The sequence below is a fragment of the Arvicola amphibius genome, chromosome 2 (genome assembly GCF_903992535.2).
Source record: "Arvicola amphibius chromosome 2, mArvAmp1.2, whole genome shotgun sequence".
NCBI lineage: Eukaryota > Metazoa > Chordata > Mammalia > Rodentia > Cricetidae > Arvicola > Arvicola amphibius.
Window position 1 is genome coordinate 7,765,255 of NC_052048.2, and position 16,804 is coordinate 7,782,058.

The 16,804-nt window shown below is 40.3% G+C and overlaps 1 protein-coding gene across 4 annotated transcripts in view; it reads left to right on the top strand.

The window, feature by feature from the left end:
• Abcc9 (ATP binding cassette subfamily C member 9) overlaps positions 1–16,804 on the top strand; it is a 118,898-nt gene that overhangs the window by 47,167 nt on the left and 54,927 nt on the right. For all 4 annotated transcript variants that reach the window (XM_038319434.2, XM_038319435.1, XM_038319436.2 and 1 more), the window contains 4 exons: positions 3,065–3,169; positions 4,853–4,925; positions 9,280–9,385; positions 15,498–15,536. In XM_038319434.2, the coding sequence (XP_038175362.1) occupies positions 3,065–3,169; positions 4,853–4,925; positions 9,280–9,385; positions 15,498–15,536 (323 nt within the window). The remainder of the gene's footprint in view (positions 1–3,064; positions 3,170–4,852; positions 4,926–9,279; positions 9,386–15,497; positions 15,537–16,804) is intronic.

Below are 16,804 nucleotides of genomic sequence, written 5' to 3' on the forward strand. Positions count from 1 at the left end.
TATCTATACTTTTTAAGAGAAAGAAATCAAATCTTTGATTAGAACCAGGTCCTCATATTTTTGTTGATTTTCATCTCCCAGAAAATGAATTAGACCATTTTCTAGAGGGGCAGAGTGAGCAGAGCAAGATGACCTCAAAGAAAGGGGAGATCAAGTTCATGGAGTTGGAGATATCTGAAGAATTGTTTTCTGTACAAGATGAGGCAGAGGAGTAAAATCACACTGCAAAGAGATTGTTGGAAGAAAAGAGAATCTCCTTCAGACCCATCCAATATCTTCAGTTATTGAATCCAGGTTGAACTTCTAGTGCCTTCCAGGGTCATTCATCACCGTGGATGGCCCAAACCACAAATGACAAGCTTTTTTTTTAAAATGGTGTGTGCTTGAAAACAATACTGATGGAAACTCCTTTTTGAGAACACTTGGGATGCTATATATTCTGTGAGAGCTTAGAGTTGAGTAGTTTTGGCTGTAGCATTGCCACAGAGAATTGATGGTGCTCTAGGGCCAAAGTCTCTTCAAGTTACATCTGTGGAGCCATAACTCAAGTCTCTGTCAACACATCTCTACTTGTCGGCCTCGCCTTGGTTTCAGGAAGAGCATGAAGTCATCCTTCTGGGCCTCTGGGGCAGCACTACCACAGTCATCATGACTCTAGAAGACTCTAAAAGATCTATACATAGATCTATACATAGAGTATAAATCCAGATCTACTAGCATGCAACATATATCGACCCTAAAGAGTTGTGATAATTCCAGAATGTTCCATGCACTATGCCTCCAGTGTTGTCTGTGAGAACCTTGGGGAGGACATACAACTTACCTTATATTTCATCACCCCATCTTCTTTTAAAGCAAGGTGTGTGTGTGTGTGTGTGTGTGTGTGTGTGTGTGTGTGTGTGTGTGTACAGTGCATCCTAGATGGCTTAACCTTGGCTGATCCTCTGCTGTCTATTTTCATACTGAGATTTTGGTTTGTGCTGCTCCCATGAAGCCTTGGCATTTTTTTCTGCTTGATAGCTGATGTTCTTTTGGGACATCAGTTGATGGAAGTTGGAAAGGCAATGTCTTGTTTGGATAAAACTACTGATTATTTTCAGACATTGTTAGTTCTCATAGAAGTTATCCTTTTTAAAATAAATGTTAAACCTGAAATTTCAGGCAGAAATGTTTTTAAAAGTTTCATGCTTCAATCATTTGGTCTTCTAGGCAAATTAACAGTTTCAAACTGTTACATTTTAACTTTAATTATCTCTACAAGGTAGTTGAATGTGACATATAATTAATTATTCATGGGGAAGTACTTCATTGTTAAACTTATAAACAAGTTTTGAGCTTTTTGCTCTAAAATTTTTAAAAATGTTTTTTATGCATATAGGTGTTTTACCTACATGTATGTATGTGTAACATGTGTGCAGTACCCACATATGCCAGAAAAGAGGAGGTATACCAAGTTGTGACCTCTATGTGGGTGCTAGGAGCCAAAATCAAGTACTCTAGAAGAGCAACCAGGGCTCTTAACAACTGAACCATCTATCCAGTCCTTGTGTGTGTTTGTAGGTACCTGTTGACAGAGGTTTCTGTCCCAAAGAAACACACAGAGGTCTACATTAATCATAAACTGGTTGGCCTATTAGCTCAGGATTCTTATTAACTCTTACATCCTACATTAACCCATAGTTCTTGTCTGTGTCAGCCACATGGCTCGATACCTTTTATCAGTGAGGCATTCTCATCTTGCTTCTTCTGTATCTGGGTAATGACTGCAGACTGAACCTTTCCTCTTCTCAGAATTCTCCTATTCTAGTCACCCTATACTTCCTACTTGGTTAACCTGCCTATACTTCCTGCCTAGCTACTGGCCAGTCATCATTTTATTAAACCAGTACAACTGACAAATCTTTACAGAGTATAAGACCATTGTCCTACAGCAGGTACCTATGTATGTGTGTGCATGTTGTGTGTCTCTCTGTGTGTGTGCACTTTGTGAACTCCTGTGTGCAGAGACCAGAGGACAAACCTGGCTGTCATTTCTTGAGTGCCATCCACCTTGTTTTCAATGAACTTTCCTTGGCCTAGAATGCTTCATGTGAGTTGATCTGGCCTATCTCAACTTTCTTCAATGTTGAGATTGCGAGTCCTTCCATCATATACAGATTTTTTTAAAAAAAAAAATCAGAGTTCTGGGTATCAAACTCAGGTTTGCTTGCAAGCATTCTACAGGCAAAGCTATCCTCCTCCCCTTACTGCTGCTGGTTTCCTTGCAGGGGATAGGTCTTTCTGCTGACAAAGAACTGTACTACAATTGAAATAGATCAGATCACATTGTAGCTCCTATGGATCTCCTGGTGATGCATGTCCACCTTTGTGTACACCTAGGTCTTGTTCTCCTGACAGTCCACAAGAGATTCCTGGTGTGTTCTAGTTTAGTTTGATTTACGTACATATGTCAGATTTATTTAAACTTCTCATGATTCCCCAAAGATGACATGTAAATGTCCTTCTGGGATGTTTGCATATAAGTCTGATGGCTCTTCCAGATGGTTTGCAATTTGCTCAGTGTTAATCTGATCAGCCTGTTTATAGTACACAGGGTTTAAAAATATTTATTTGTATGTTTGTGTCTGAGTGATGTGTGCATATGTGGATGGATAGATAGGCTCACAAGCCTATGTGTACAGAGAGGCTTGCTGAGGGTTTCACTCTCACACTGTGCCTGTTCTCTGAGGCAAGATCTCACTGAACCAGGGCCTCAGGTTTCCTGGACTAGACTGAAGCCAACAAGTTCCAGGGATCAGCACCCTAGCAACCACCATTCGCAAGCACTTCATATTCATTTTTCAGTTTTCTCAAGAGGTCAGTTAGTTAGCTTTAAAGTTTTAGCTAATTATTTTTTTGGCTGTTAGTTCTTGTGGAGTAGCCATAGGAGAGACTAAAATTTGACATTCACTTTGCTTGTTTTTCTTGGAATTGAAGTGAAATAGCAATCTGAGCGAACGTTTGGTAAAAAATCTCAATGTTTTTATAACGCTTCAACTTCTGTCTGTTTCTATTTGGAACACAGCAATCAAAACCAATAAACAGGAAACAGCCTGGAAGATACCACCTGGACAACTATGAGCAACCACGTCGTCTTCGGCCCCCAGAGACAGAGGATATCGCAATAAAGGTTAGTTCATCTGTTACATTCTTACGCAAGTGGAGCACTTAAGTGACACTCCAGGCTGACGTATGTAAAAGTGTCCCAAATGTGTCTACAGGGCCTCCTAACTGTGGCCACAGGCCTGATGATCTTTAAACTATACTTTATTGAGTTTATACTTTTCTTCACCTCTTGACCACAGGTTCTGTTTCATCTTTGTATTTTGTATTTGGTACCCAGAAAAGAGCATTTCTTTCAAATCTACCAGAAGTTAGTATTCAACTCATTCCTCCAGGACTCACATTCAAACTGACTCCTAGAAAATACCAGGATTTCATAATTCCATTTTTATAAAGAAAAGCTAGTTGTTGCATGGCACTATTTCTAGGGAGATATTAACAAATGTCTATGCATCAAAGACAGGAAGCTAATGACAGACTAATGTAATGACACCATTAAAGTCCAACATGGTGAACCAATGAGTCTAGTGGGGTTACTTACAGGAGTATGGGTCAGGGGTTACTTATAGAACCATGGATGACCCAAAAAACAATATCCACTCCAGAATGGGTAATGACTCAAGAAAGCAGGAACCAAGGCTCTCTCTGCACAAACTGTAGGGAACAGAGCAGGTAGGAGCATCTCCTCTTTAGTCTTTACTAGTTGATAATATTAGGGATTGACAGGCAGTGTGAATCTTGTAAGTTTCAGATACTTCCTGATACTTGTGAGTTGTTGATTGCTTGAGTCTTAAAGGAACCCCCCTTTTGAAATTCCTGATTCTCGATAAGCTTCCCTTCCTGATAGAATGCTTCACCTGAGAGGGAATTGGTACCCAATATGAATACATGTACCTTATGGCTTCACTCAGCCTCTTGGGCTCCATAGAGATAGAATTTCAAACTTGACTTTATACCTTCCCTGGCCTCTGTCCTTAGATAGAGCTCAGGTAGAAATGCCAGCTTTGGGGGCACATCTGGAGACTGATGGTTGGGACAAATCCCAGGGAGGGGCCAATAATGACACTAGTGTGCCAGAGTCTTGGGACATTTCCCTTTTGGAAACCTCTTCCCCAGATCCCCAGGCCAGGCCAAGGCAGTGAGGGTCAATACCTGGCCTATGGTCAGCAGGCAACTGCTTGTTTAAGGTGACTGTACGCATTCCAGGCCCTTGTCTGGTGGTTTCAGGTGAAGCTATGGCATCTTCAGTTGCTTGTCACATCTGTCACCAGAGGCGTCTTAGTTCTGTCCTACTTTCACTGGTGCCATTAGCACTGCCCTCCTTTTCTAGTACATGACAAGTAAATATAATTGTTTTCATTTTAAAAAGTTTGTATTTACTTGTTTGCTATCTGTATGTGTACGTGCCTGTATTAGTTTATATGTAGCATGTGTGTAAGTGCTAACAGAGGCAAGAAGAGGGCATTGAGTTGATCCCCTGGAGCTGGAGTGACCGTTGGTTGTGAGTCAGGTAACGTGGGTGCTGGGAACTGAACACAGGAGCTGTTTGAGAGCAGCAAGTGGTCTGAACTGCTGAGCTGTCTCTCCAGTCTCCCATTCTTCATTTCTCATTTATAGCACTGAATACTTAGAACTCAGATTAGGCTGCCACTGTGTGCTGGAACTTGTGTTAAATATTAGAAAGGAGCTGCACTTCAGCTGCTCACTAGTACCGTGCACGTAACTTCATTCCTATATCCTTACTTTCTAGGTGACGAATGGATACTTTTCATGGGGCAGTGGTTTGGCTACGTTATCCAATATCGACATTCGAATTCCAACAGGTAAGGAAGGCCTGTTACTTAAATATTTTTGTATTTTTTTTTCAAGATTATTGAGCCTAACAAAAAGTAAAAAGGGGGATTTATTTATGTTTATTTAGTTTCCATTTCATATCTGTGTGTATTTGTGTGTGTGGGGGGGGGTGGGTGGGTGGTATGAATGTGTGCATACATCTTTGCGTGTGTGTGAATATGTTTGGAGGGGGTGAGTTCTTATATGTGGAAACCCGAAGTTGAGGTCTGGAATCTTCCTCAGTTAATTTTCCACCTTATTCAGTGAAACTCATAGCTCAGTGATATGGTGTGTCTGGTTTACCAGCTTGCTCTGGAAATGCCCTGCCTCCATCATCTTACTCTGGAAATGCCCTGTCTCCGCCATCTTGCTTTGGGAATGTCCCATCTTCATCTTGCTCTGTCTCCATTATCTTGCTCTGGAAATGTCTTGTCTCCATCTTGCTCTGAGAATTTTCTGTCTCCACCATCTTACTCTGTGAATGTCCTGTCTCCATCATCTTGCTCTGGGAATGCCCTGTCTCCATCTCCAGGGCTGACTGGACTTACTTGGGCTCTGGGAATCTGAACTTTGGTCCCCATAATCTTAATCATTGACCTGTCTCCCATCTTTCCTGCCTGTTAAAGGAGTTTTGAAAGATACAACCATAGGTTATGTACTTATATGTACTAGGTTCCTCATGAGGCAACTATATCACGGTGAACTAGAAATTATAAAACTGGACAGTCATTTAAAAAGCTTTGACTTTGAACAAAATTATTTATTGTTCACTTGGTGGTTCAAGGTATTTAAGGAATTGGGATTGTTGGTTTCTCTTTACCTCTCCTCCACTCTGTCTGTCCAACTCCCTCACTGTCTTGCTTTCTTCTCCTGCTGTACCAGATTCTAATGCTAAATTCCTCTTTCTGCCCAGAAGTCCTGCCTAACATCTCCTGCCTAGTTATTGGGCCATTCAGCTTTTTATTAAACCAGTCAGGTACGCTAGATAGGCAAGGTATAACAAATCTTTACAGTTTACTTAAAGAACCGGCAATGGATGGCACTTGAAAGCAATTCAGGATCACCCATCTGATCATTTTATTTGCTCATTAATTTTCTTGGCTTTAAGTTTTATTAAGATACAACTCGTCTACAATAGCTGTATCTGCTTAGTATTTCATTGTAGCCAGGCTTTCTCTGGACTGCCAAGTCCTAAATAATGACATGGAAACTTCTTATTAATTATGAAAGTTTGACCTTAGCTTAGACTTGTTCTCAACTAGCTCTTATAATTGTATTAGCCCACCTGCATTAATCTACATTCTGCCACATCATTTGTTACCTCTGCTCAATACCATGCATCCCACTTTCTCCATGTCTTGCTGGCAAGTTTCACCTTTCTTTCTTCCAGAGTTCCTCACTCTCCCTGGAAGTTCCACCTATCCCCTCCTGCCTAGCTATTGGCCACTCAGCTCTTTTTAAGCCAATCAGAAGGTGCCTTGGAAGGCAAAGTTACACAGCGAGACATCTTCAAAGTGTACAAAAAGATTATCCCACAATATTTCATTTTGAGTTTTTTTAAATAATGTTTTTATTAGTTCTTTGCAGAATTTTTATGCTGTATTTTGGTCATGTTCACTTCCATCTTCCAACTCCATCCTCATTTCCTTATTTCCATAACTTTGAGCCTTTGTCTTCCTTTCTAAATCCATCGAATAGTTTCTGTTGTTTAGCAACTCTTGGGAATGGGGTCTGCCCTGAAGTATGGTTGATCTACCAGATGTCATGTCAGAAAATAAAACTTAGTACGTCTCTACCAGCTGCTATCTTATGCTAACAGCTCCTCAGTTAGTGGTGGGATGTCATGTCTACCTCCCTACCACATGCTGGGATTTTGTATGGCTGGATTTTGGGCTGATTTCGTGTGTACCGCCATAACCACTGTGGGTTCGGATGTACCACTGCCCAGTTGTATCTGGAAAATACTGATTCCTTGAAGTCATCCAATACCTATGACTCTTAACAGCCTTTCTTTCTACTTTGAGAATTTGGGCCTAACTTAGGCCTCTGATGCTATCATAACAGTCAAGAACTTAATGCATAGTCACTTCCAAAAGTCACTTCCTTTTATTTTTCTATTAATTTATAAACTTTTGTGGGAAGAACATAGCCTGAGCTATCCTGCCACAGATTAAAGTTATTTAGATACTATACAGAGCAGATATTGAATCATTTGGGAAATTTTATATCCATTAAACAACAGTTCCCCCACAGCTCCCTTCCTCTGCTCACTGGCAACCACTTTGGCTGTTTCTGCCTCTGTGAGTTCGACTGTTAGAGACCGTATTCATCGCCCATGCCTTGTTCTCTCTTCTATGTCTGTCCTACTTTGCTTCGCATAAGGTTCATCTATGTTGTTGAAAACAGTGGGGATTCCTTCTTTGATAGATGAACATTTTATTACATGCATGTAGCATGCTTTCTTACCTTGTCAGTGGACATTGGATTGTTTCTATCTGCACTGATATCATGAAAAATGGTTCAGAGAGTGTGGAAGTACAGACTTCTTTGACTATCTGAATTCTAATTATTTTGTAGAGATACTGAGAGGTGAGTTTGATGAACCATATGGTAGTTCTGGTTTTAATATTCGAGTTACCTTCATACATTTTCTTTTTGTGCTGAATGCTCACATTCTATTTTTCTCCTGTTGAGCTGTAGAAAATTCTTATAAATCTGAATACGAATGCTTTACCAGGTAGCAGGCTTGTGAGTGTTTTCTGCTATTTTCTCTCTGCTCATCGTTTCCTTTGCTGTACCATTTACATGTTTGAGGTATTCCCATTTCACTATGTTTTGTTTTCATTTAAAAATCCAAAAATTCACACCAATATCAGTATGAAGAAGCTCTCCCCTTTGCTTTTCTTGAGGGTTTTGAAGTTTCTACACTGCCTGTTAGGGCTTTATGTACCACTGTGAGATGACTTTAGGACGCCGTGGACTCCAATAGTCGAAGCCCAGTCTTCGCAAGTGTTTATTCGGTTTGCCCATCACCACTGTTTCCTTCCCCACTGTGTGATCCTGAAGTGCTTACCGAGGATTAGGTGACCAGATACATGTGTGTTAGTTCTCGGCTCTTCATTCCATTTTGTCACCCAACATGCCATTAGCACACAGATCACGGAGGCTTTGGAATGTATCATTTGTAGAATGTTTTTGGCATGGGATCCTGAAGGTTACATTGAGTCTGTAGATAGTGTTGGAAAGCACGGACATTTTAATAATATTAGTTTGTCAAATATTTAAGCCTAGGGTTATTTCCATCTCTCTCTGTTTTCTGCATGCATTTTATTACCATGTGAGAATCTTCTTCCTTGGTTAAGTTTTATTTCTGTATTTTGATGTGCCAGCAACAAATTACCCAAGAAAGAAATCAACAGGACAATAGCATGTATAATAGCACCATAAGAACAAGATACATCGGAATGGTCACAATAATTTTATTTAAAATGTTTGAATAACTGAGTAGAAATATTTGTTCAGCCTGGTGTGATGATCAGTAGCATTGGCATTTTCTGTCATGCCTGGAGGTCAAAGTGAGGAGCTAAAGAGTCTTAACAGTCCAAATCACTTTATCTCAACTACGACTTTTGTCATAATTGCTCCTTCACTGTTTGAATTTAATAATGAAGGTAAAACTAGTGTTGATAGTATAAGAAGTTGTTCCTTTTATTCTTTAGTTAGTACCAGATACTTTCCATTTAGAAAATACTAAAGCATGGGTCTGCAATGAAGCTCAGCTGGCAGAGGCAGAAAGTCAGAAATTCACAAGTTATAGGGCAGCCTAGCCCACAGGAGGTCTTTCAAGAAATTAAGGTAGTAAGTCAGACCCAGAGCTTTTATTTTCTTCTTTCCTTTTGCAAAAGATAGGGGCAGGAGCTGCTTACTCCACTGCTTGGTACCAAACTGGGCTGGGGATTGAAATATGAGACATGTCTAAATGTGTCATCCTTTTATAAAAACTTATTTTGCTATTTATCTTGCTGAATTTATTTATTTATTTATTTTTTATTTATTTATTTATTTATTTATTTATTTATTTATTTATTTATTTTTGCTTTTGCTCTTAGTGTTTGAGACAAGGTCTCACGGTGTGTTTCTTGTTGTCCTAGTACTTGCAATATACACTAGGTTGACCCAGAACTTGCAGTGTAGACCAGACTGGCCTTGAGCTTGCACTGATTTTCCTAGCTGTCTATCTTTGTAGTGCTGAGAGTCCCAGCATACCCACCATGGCCAGGTTTTGGTTTTATTTGGCTAAACGAAGGCTTTCTCATCTTCCTGTTTTCTGCTTTGTCTCTGTAGGTCAGTTAACCATGATCGTGGGCCAAGTGGGGTGTGGGAAATCATCTCTTCTCCTTGCCATTCTTGGTGAGATGCAGACCCTGGAAGGAAAAGTTTACTGGAGCAAGTAAGTATGTCTGTTTGCGCTTCCTCTCTGGTGCTGCAATAAATACTCAGACCAAAAGCAACCTGGGGAAAGAAGGGCTTTGCTTGGCTTCTGTGTCACTATGCATCACAGAGGGAAGTCAGGGCAGGGAATCAAGGAGGAACTTGTAGTAGAAACCACAGAGGAATGATGCTTGCTTCTTCACCTAGCTCATACTTAGCTAGTTCTCCTATACAGCCCAGAGCTGCACACTCAGGGGATACTGCCACTGACAGTGGGCTGGGTCTATGACTGTTAATTAATAGTAAGACAATCCCTCATAGACTTGCCCAGAGAGCAGTCTGATCCCTTAATTGAGAGAATTCCTTTTCCAGTTGACTCTAGGCTGTAACAAGTTGAAAGTTTGCACTATCTAGGACAGTGCTTTTAGTGGATTTCTCTTCTCTCACACAGCTGAAAAGCTTCCAAGGGAAGACTAGAATGGTAGTTCTTTATTTCACGGGTCATAGAATTTCTGAAATATGCAAATATATAAAAATAAAAATCACAGAAATATCGAAAACAGGGGGAAACTTCAAATGTCAATTATAAAGCAACTCACTGTGCTGGTTAACTACTACATGCTAAGATAAAAAAGATTGGGGTACTCAAGACAAATTTTTAAATGTACATAGGAAATACTCAAATAACAAAATTTATTCTGTAATAAAATAAGTTAGGGAAAGTTTATACTATTTATGAAGTTTAATTGCAAACAGATCATCAAGGGTTCAATGTTCAGGGAACAAATATCAAGTGATGTTTTCTAAAGTCTTCAGAAGAGACTGAGAAGTAATGATTTCTCTTCATATTTAGTGTAAGCTAGACACTAGAGGTATTGGGGAAGACATGGGTAGGGCAGCCTAGTGTGCTATGCAGCCCAAAAGAACGTGAAGAGAAAACAAACAAGCCTGGTGCCTCTTCAGGTGCCAAGACGCTAGCAAACACCTCCATTAACACTGAGAGAGGTCACTCACCCAGGGCGGTGATGCAGGAGTCTACAAACGGGTCAAGGTAACAAAGTGATACGGGACTATACCAGTGCAGCACTGAGTGCTGAAGAGCAAACTAGGTTAAATTAGTTTGGGCTACCTAGTTGATTCCTCATGGGCAGTATAGGAGAGAACTAGTTGAAACTTCTGTCAATAAGTCAACCAACAGATACACATATACATAAATTAATAAGCAAATAAATAAATAAATGAGGTGTAGTGTAGGAATTCCTATCCGGGTGCAATTCTTTTTCCATGAAATTTGCAAAGTACGGAGATATGTTTGAGAACTACATTGCTGCTATTCTGGGTGCTAAGACCAGAGATACCTGCTAAGCCACCTGAGCTGCACCGTGAGGCCTCCCACAACCGAGAGTCATCCTAGCACTACTACTTGCCCTAAAGTTGAGCAGGCTTGTTGGAAAGGGTCCAGTTTTGAACTCGTGGCTACAAGTTCCACAGGTGTCTCTGAGGGGCTAAAGATTGTTTGTGGGCCCTTTAACATATACTGCGCTTGAAACGTTAGGAGAGAGAAATGCTTGGCTGTGAAATATGGCCTAGAACTCTTGCTTGCAAAAAATGTCATTGGCAAAAGAAAGAAGCTGAGAAAAGTTGAGAGTCTATTTTATCTGTGTTGGAAAAATTTAGAAGGCAGTAGCCATGAAACTGTTTGCTGATATTCAGAGGATAGCTCAGGAAATCATAATGCCTGAGCAGTCAGACACTGAGCAGTGTCTCCCTCCCCACAGTCATCCTCTGCTCTGGAGGGAGAAATAGCTCAGGATCATGAAGCCTCAGCTTGGTGTTGATCACTGCAGTCAGACACCGAGCAGTGTCTGCCTTCCCGCTGTCAGCCTGTGCTCTGGAGGGAAAGCAGATCCCACCAGTTAAATTATGTGATGCAACAGTTGCCTTCATCATCAGGTTATTTGGCTTTCATTTAACATTGTGCTGAAGGAGGGGCGGAGCTGCGACCTGCCACCCGGCTAGCTTTACACCCCAAATAATTACATGGAAACTGTATTCATTTAAACACTGCCTGGCCCAATAGTACTAGCCTCTTATTGGCTAATTCTCATATCATGCTTAACCCATATTTAGTAATCTATGTAGCACCACGAGGGGTGGCTTACCAGGAGAGATCTTAACCTGCGTCCATCTTGGAGAGGAGAGGCATGGCATCTGCCTATGGCTATTGCCTGAAGCGTCTGCCTTCTTTCTCCCAGAATTCTGTTCTGTCTACTTCGCCTACCTAATTTTCTGTCCTATTAAAGGGCCAAGGCAGTTTCTTTATTAACCAATCAAAGTAACACATAGACAGATGACCCTCCTCCATCAACATTGTTTTACCAAAATTGACATCTGTAAGAAAGTCAGTGCTCTCTCAGGCCTCCAGGGAGTTCTAATATGCTCTTCCCTGGTCTCATTCAATTTTCTGGGCCTGCACTCCGAGTGAGTCCATCTGACTCTGGGCATTGCCATCATGATTATTATCATTGGTTTAATAAATAAGCAACACGACAATATGGAAATGCATTTCATAATCTAAGTAGTTGTTTTCTTTGCACTCTCAATTTTGTTAGATAACAAAATTCCAGTTTCCATTTCCTTATTACTTTGAAAAAAGATCAGTGAATGGTTCCAACAATCTACTTTGTTTCCAAGAGAACAAAAGACTTGGAGCGGAGAGTGGAATCTGATGTCTTGAGAAAATGTGTGATGATCTGGTAAATACAGAAGCAGAAGACAGAGGAAGGTAGAGTCCCCCAAAATACTACCACCAAAAAAAAAAACTGACAAGGAAAAGAAATCTATGCAATGGACAATGGGGAGTGGCTTGGTTTCTGGTTGGTTCTGGCTGCTTTCTAAGATGAGGGCTTATTATGTTGCCCAGGCTAGCCTCAAAGTCATGATCCTCCTTCCTCATCATCCTGGGAACTGGGATTACAGATATGTGCCACTGTCTAACTACATGGTAAGGGGAGAATCATGCTGCAAGTTTCACTGAAAACTAAGCAAGGAAGTCATCTGCATGTGAAAAGTGTTAGTAACAGCATCAGGTGCTGGGGAAGCAAAGTAAAGTCATACCTACAATGTATCCCACATTCTTAAGGATGTCATGGCTTAAGATTAATTATTCATTTGTGTGTGGACACACATATGCTATGGTCCAAAATATGTAAAAATTTATTATACAGGAGTTATTATGTAGACTAATTTCGTTCTTGACTTCTCTATCAACATTTTTCAGCAATACACATTTTTAAAGAATAAAATGGAATATATACAGTTTACATGTTAAGACATGTTAAGACAGGAAATCATTCCAAAGTCTTCATTTTTTTTTCTTGTGTCTCCTTGAGCTTTAATTTATGCTTCATGGCCAAGGTCATTTGCAAACTTCCCTGGCACCTCAAACTGAGTGTATTTGATGTTAAAAATCTCTGCTGTCCCCCATCACAGGCACTGCCCTTTCTGTGCTCATTATCTCTTGCTCTTCTGTCCTCCCCTCTCACCAGCCCTGTGAGCCAAGGAAGGCAGCTGGGTATCTTTATCTGCTCAGCACAGCTCTGTGAGGGGCACTGCCCTCACTGTTCTGCTAGCCTCCAGAGGTCTCTGTATCTCCTCCCTCCTGTACCTGCAGTTCCTATGATCCACAGAAGTGTGGCTTCTCAACTGAACCTCTCTCTTAAGTAGAAGTTTATGATGTTTTTGTAGGACTCTGCAAAGTGGTTCATGAATCCTTCACTATCTAAGTAGTTCTCATCTGCTTGTCTTTGTGGGTCTTATGTCCACTGCTATGTCACGTTTTGGCCATACTGGATTTACCTGTTCTTTGTCTGAGCAGAGTAAAGCACACGGGACTCTGCTATGCACTTTCTCTGGCCTCAAGTTCTCTGGGCATTTTCCTAGTGTGGTCCATTCTTCATCCTCCCCATTGCATCAGCTCCATTGCTAATTCCATTAACTAGTTACTTTGTCTACATCTGTGAGTAAGCACACCACCTGACTGTTGGTAGAGGCTTCTGTCCTACCCAGACCTGCCATCCAGCTCAGTCAATAGAGCATAGGACTCTTAATCCTAGGGCCATAGGTTTGAGCCCCACATTGGGCACCAGATGAAGACAGACGCTAAAACAAAATCCCACACTAGCTCAGAATTGAGTATAATAAAGAGTTATTTATTTAGGGCTAGACTCACAGATCATAGTCCTCTGCATGAACTGGGAACAGGAACCGAATCCAGCAGCTGGAAGAGCAGGCAAGCACACACTTTACCTTGGCATTTATAGTATAAGAGTTCACACCCAAGTGGGCTAGTATCTTAAAGGCTGTTGGCTGAAGGAGCTCCTGCAGTACCTGACAAAATCAACTTACAGAAGGAAGGGATTTTTTTTTTCATCAAATTTCAAGAGCACAGTTCATCATGATTGGGAAGTCATGGCTGCAGGAGCAGGGAGCAGATGATAACGCTGCATATGTGTTCTGGTGGTGGAGAAGCATGGGTGCTTCTGCTCAGCCCAAGATCTCAGCCTGTGGGATGCTGTCACCCACATTCAGGGTGGATCTTGCCTCCTCAGTTAAAATTCTCTGAAAACACTTTCACAGACATGACCAGAAATGCATTTCCATGGAGATTCCTGTTCACCTTGGTACTTACTGCTTGTCATGTTCTGACAACAGTGCAGCACCATGCAGGACGGGAAGAACCTTCCTTCTCACAGGGTCTCCACTAGTCTCAGGACCAGGAGGTGATCAAATATGTATTTAATTATTTATTTATCTATTTAGTGTGGGAGATGCGTATGCCACAGTGTGCAGGAGGAGTTCAGAGAACAACTTAAGTGAGCCTGTCCTTGTACCACATGGTTCCCAGGCCTTGAACTCAAATCAGTCAAGTTTGGCTGCCAAGACTTGGCCCACTGAGTTATCTCCCCAGCTCCATAAAGTATTTTAATTGATATTGAACCAAGTGGAAATTTAGTTGATCATTGTCTGGGCAAATTGGTGGTTTCCAAGGTCTCCATCCAGTTGTGTGGAGGGCATTTCCATCTGGGTGAACAACGCACAAATGAGCCCACTAACTTCCAGCACATCTACTTTTCTTTCACGGATGACTTAAAGAATATTACTACTAAGACATTAAGATCAAATGTTTTGATATCTGAATTGAGATATGGAGTACTTTAGTATTTGTTTTTCATGAATTACTTAAATCAGGGGATACTTGTGGTGAGACCTTTTATAGTCTGGTATTTTATTAGTCTCATATTAATGACTCTTTGTTTCTGTTAAACATCCTATCATGTCATCAGCAATGTGCAATACTGAAACTAATTCTTACCATTTCTAAAACAAACTTATCAATAGGTAATGTAATTGGATATATTTACTCACAGAAAGCATAGAGCACTGTGTGAAGCAGCATAACACTTACTCTTGGATTAGATCAATTGCATAGATCAATTGAAGAAAAACCTTCCAAAATAATAAAATTTGAGTAAGGCTAAATGCTTCAAAATTCAAATACAAAATACTAATCTTCAGGTAATTTTCCCACCATAATTAACTACATGTGTAACTACATGGAATCAGTACAATCCCACTTGTATGAATTTCACATCACTCCATAGCTGTGTTCAGATATTACAGTTTGACCTGCTTCACGTCTGACTTTCATACACGATCCTTGGAGGATGACACCTGGGGTTTGTGACCCTTTCAGGTTTAGTCTCTCGAGGTATTACTTTTGATACTGTCTCGGGACATCAAGAGGAATTTAAATCGGTTAAAATCAAATTGTAATGATGATAAGAAGTTGGACATGCAGAACTACAAGCATCTGGGTTTTAGGGAAATTACTCAAGTTTCCAGAGCCAACTGAAGCAGAGCTGGACATAGACTACAAGATGTTATGCAAAGCAGCAGTTTGTGTGGGGGACAGCTGGGCCTGCTGTCATCCAAGGGCTTGGTGATTGGTTACCTCCTGCTTGAGGAGGAACTGGAAGAATGTTTCTGATGTTTATCTCATACCTATGTGCACATCTGTCCTCTCATGGTCACAGTTCATAATTAATGAACATTGTTTGCCATACTTACAGTGTAAATGAATCTGAGCCTTCCTTTGAAGCAACCCGAAGGTATTATTTCTATTTTCACCCAAGTTTAATAAGAATAACTTTCTCCGTCAGTCTTTAATCTCTTGCCCATCATATTCTGGTGGTGTACAGTCATTTTTAAGATACCTACCATATCTCCAACAGCAGTGGTTCTCAAACTTTGCATGATGCTGAAGGATTAATTTGTCACTCCCTTGCCTGTAACCCTGAGGCAGGAGAATGGGTTTGATTTCTAGGCCATTCTTCATTATACACTGAGCTCCAGATTAGTCCAGACTAGAGTGACAGCCTGTCTCAATAAATTAAAAAGAAAAAGAAAGAAAGAAAATTGCCAAGTAGCTCATTATGTCAACTGTTTTTTTCTCAATGGATCACATGTTTTTTAAGTTTGGCTGAAAATCAAACTGTCTTTAGTAAAGGAGCTTGAGGGGCTCATTAAACAAAAACTCCAGGAAAAAGTACACGCAGTGTTTATATGTCAAATAATTTCTGATTGTGGCATTGAAATCAAGAGTCCAGTACTTTAACTACTCAAAAACAAACAATCAGCCCATCACAAAACAAACCCACAAAACAAAACAAAAACCAAAAGCTCAAACAGGCTTTGACTGCCAACATCAGAAGAACACTCCCCAGACTAAGGGGAAGGACAGGAGACATGCCAGACTTGGGGACCACTGCTGTCCCACATATGTAACTATCTAAAAGATGACTGTCACACTAGACTTTAATGCCCTCTAAAGCCCTATGATGTCATGCTTCCCAATGACTGTTAGCTTTTCTTATTTCTTCCTCTTAACTTTATTCTCTGTTAACTGTAATCCCGTCATTAGAACTGACATATCATGAACTAACTGTGGAGATCTGATTCGAAGCTCACCCACTCCCTTCCCCAGCCTGGTCCTTCACCTTCTGTTTCTTCAGCTCATGTATTTTGAAATGATTGCAAGTTGAAATCTAATGTGTAAGCATATAACACAATTTGTAAGTTAAAGAAATAGAAAAGAGAGGAGGTATTTAATAGTTTTTATTTACTTTCTGTCTTTCTCTTAAATTTTTTTTAGTTATTTGAGAATTTCCTATAATTTATTTTGAGCATATTCACCTCTCCTTCAACTCCTCTCCCTAAAAATATTTTATGTTTTGAAACATGGACCTTGAATGTATAGTTTCAACATTGAAATAGACTTCTCTAAATATCATTCTTCATTTTGTAATATTTTATATAGATCAAATATACTTATGTAATTAAACAGAAATGTGCACTCTAATTCTAGTTTTTAATTCAT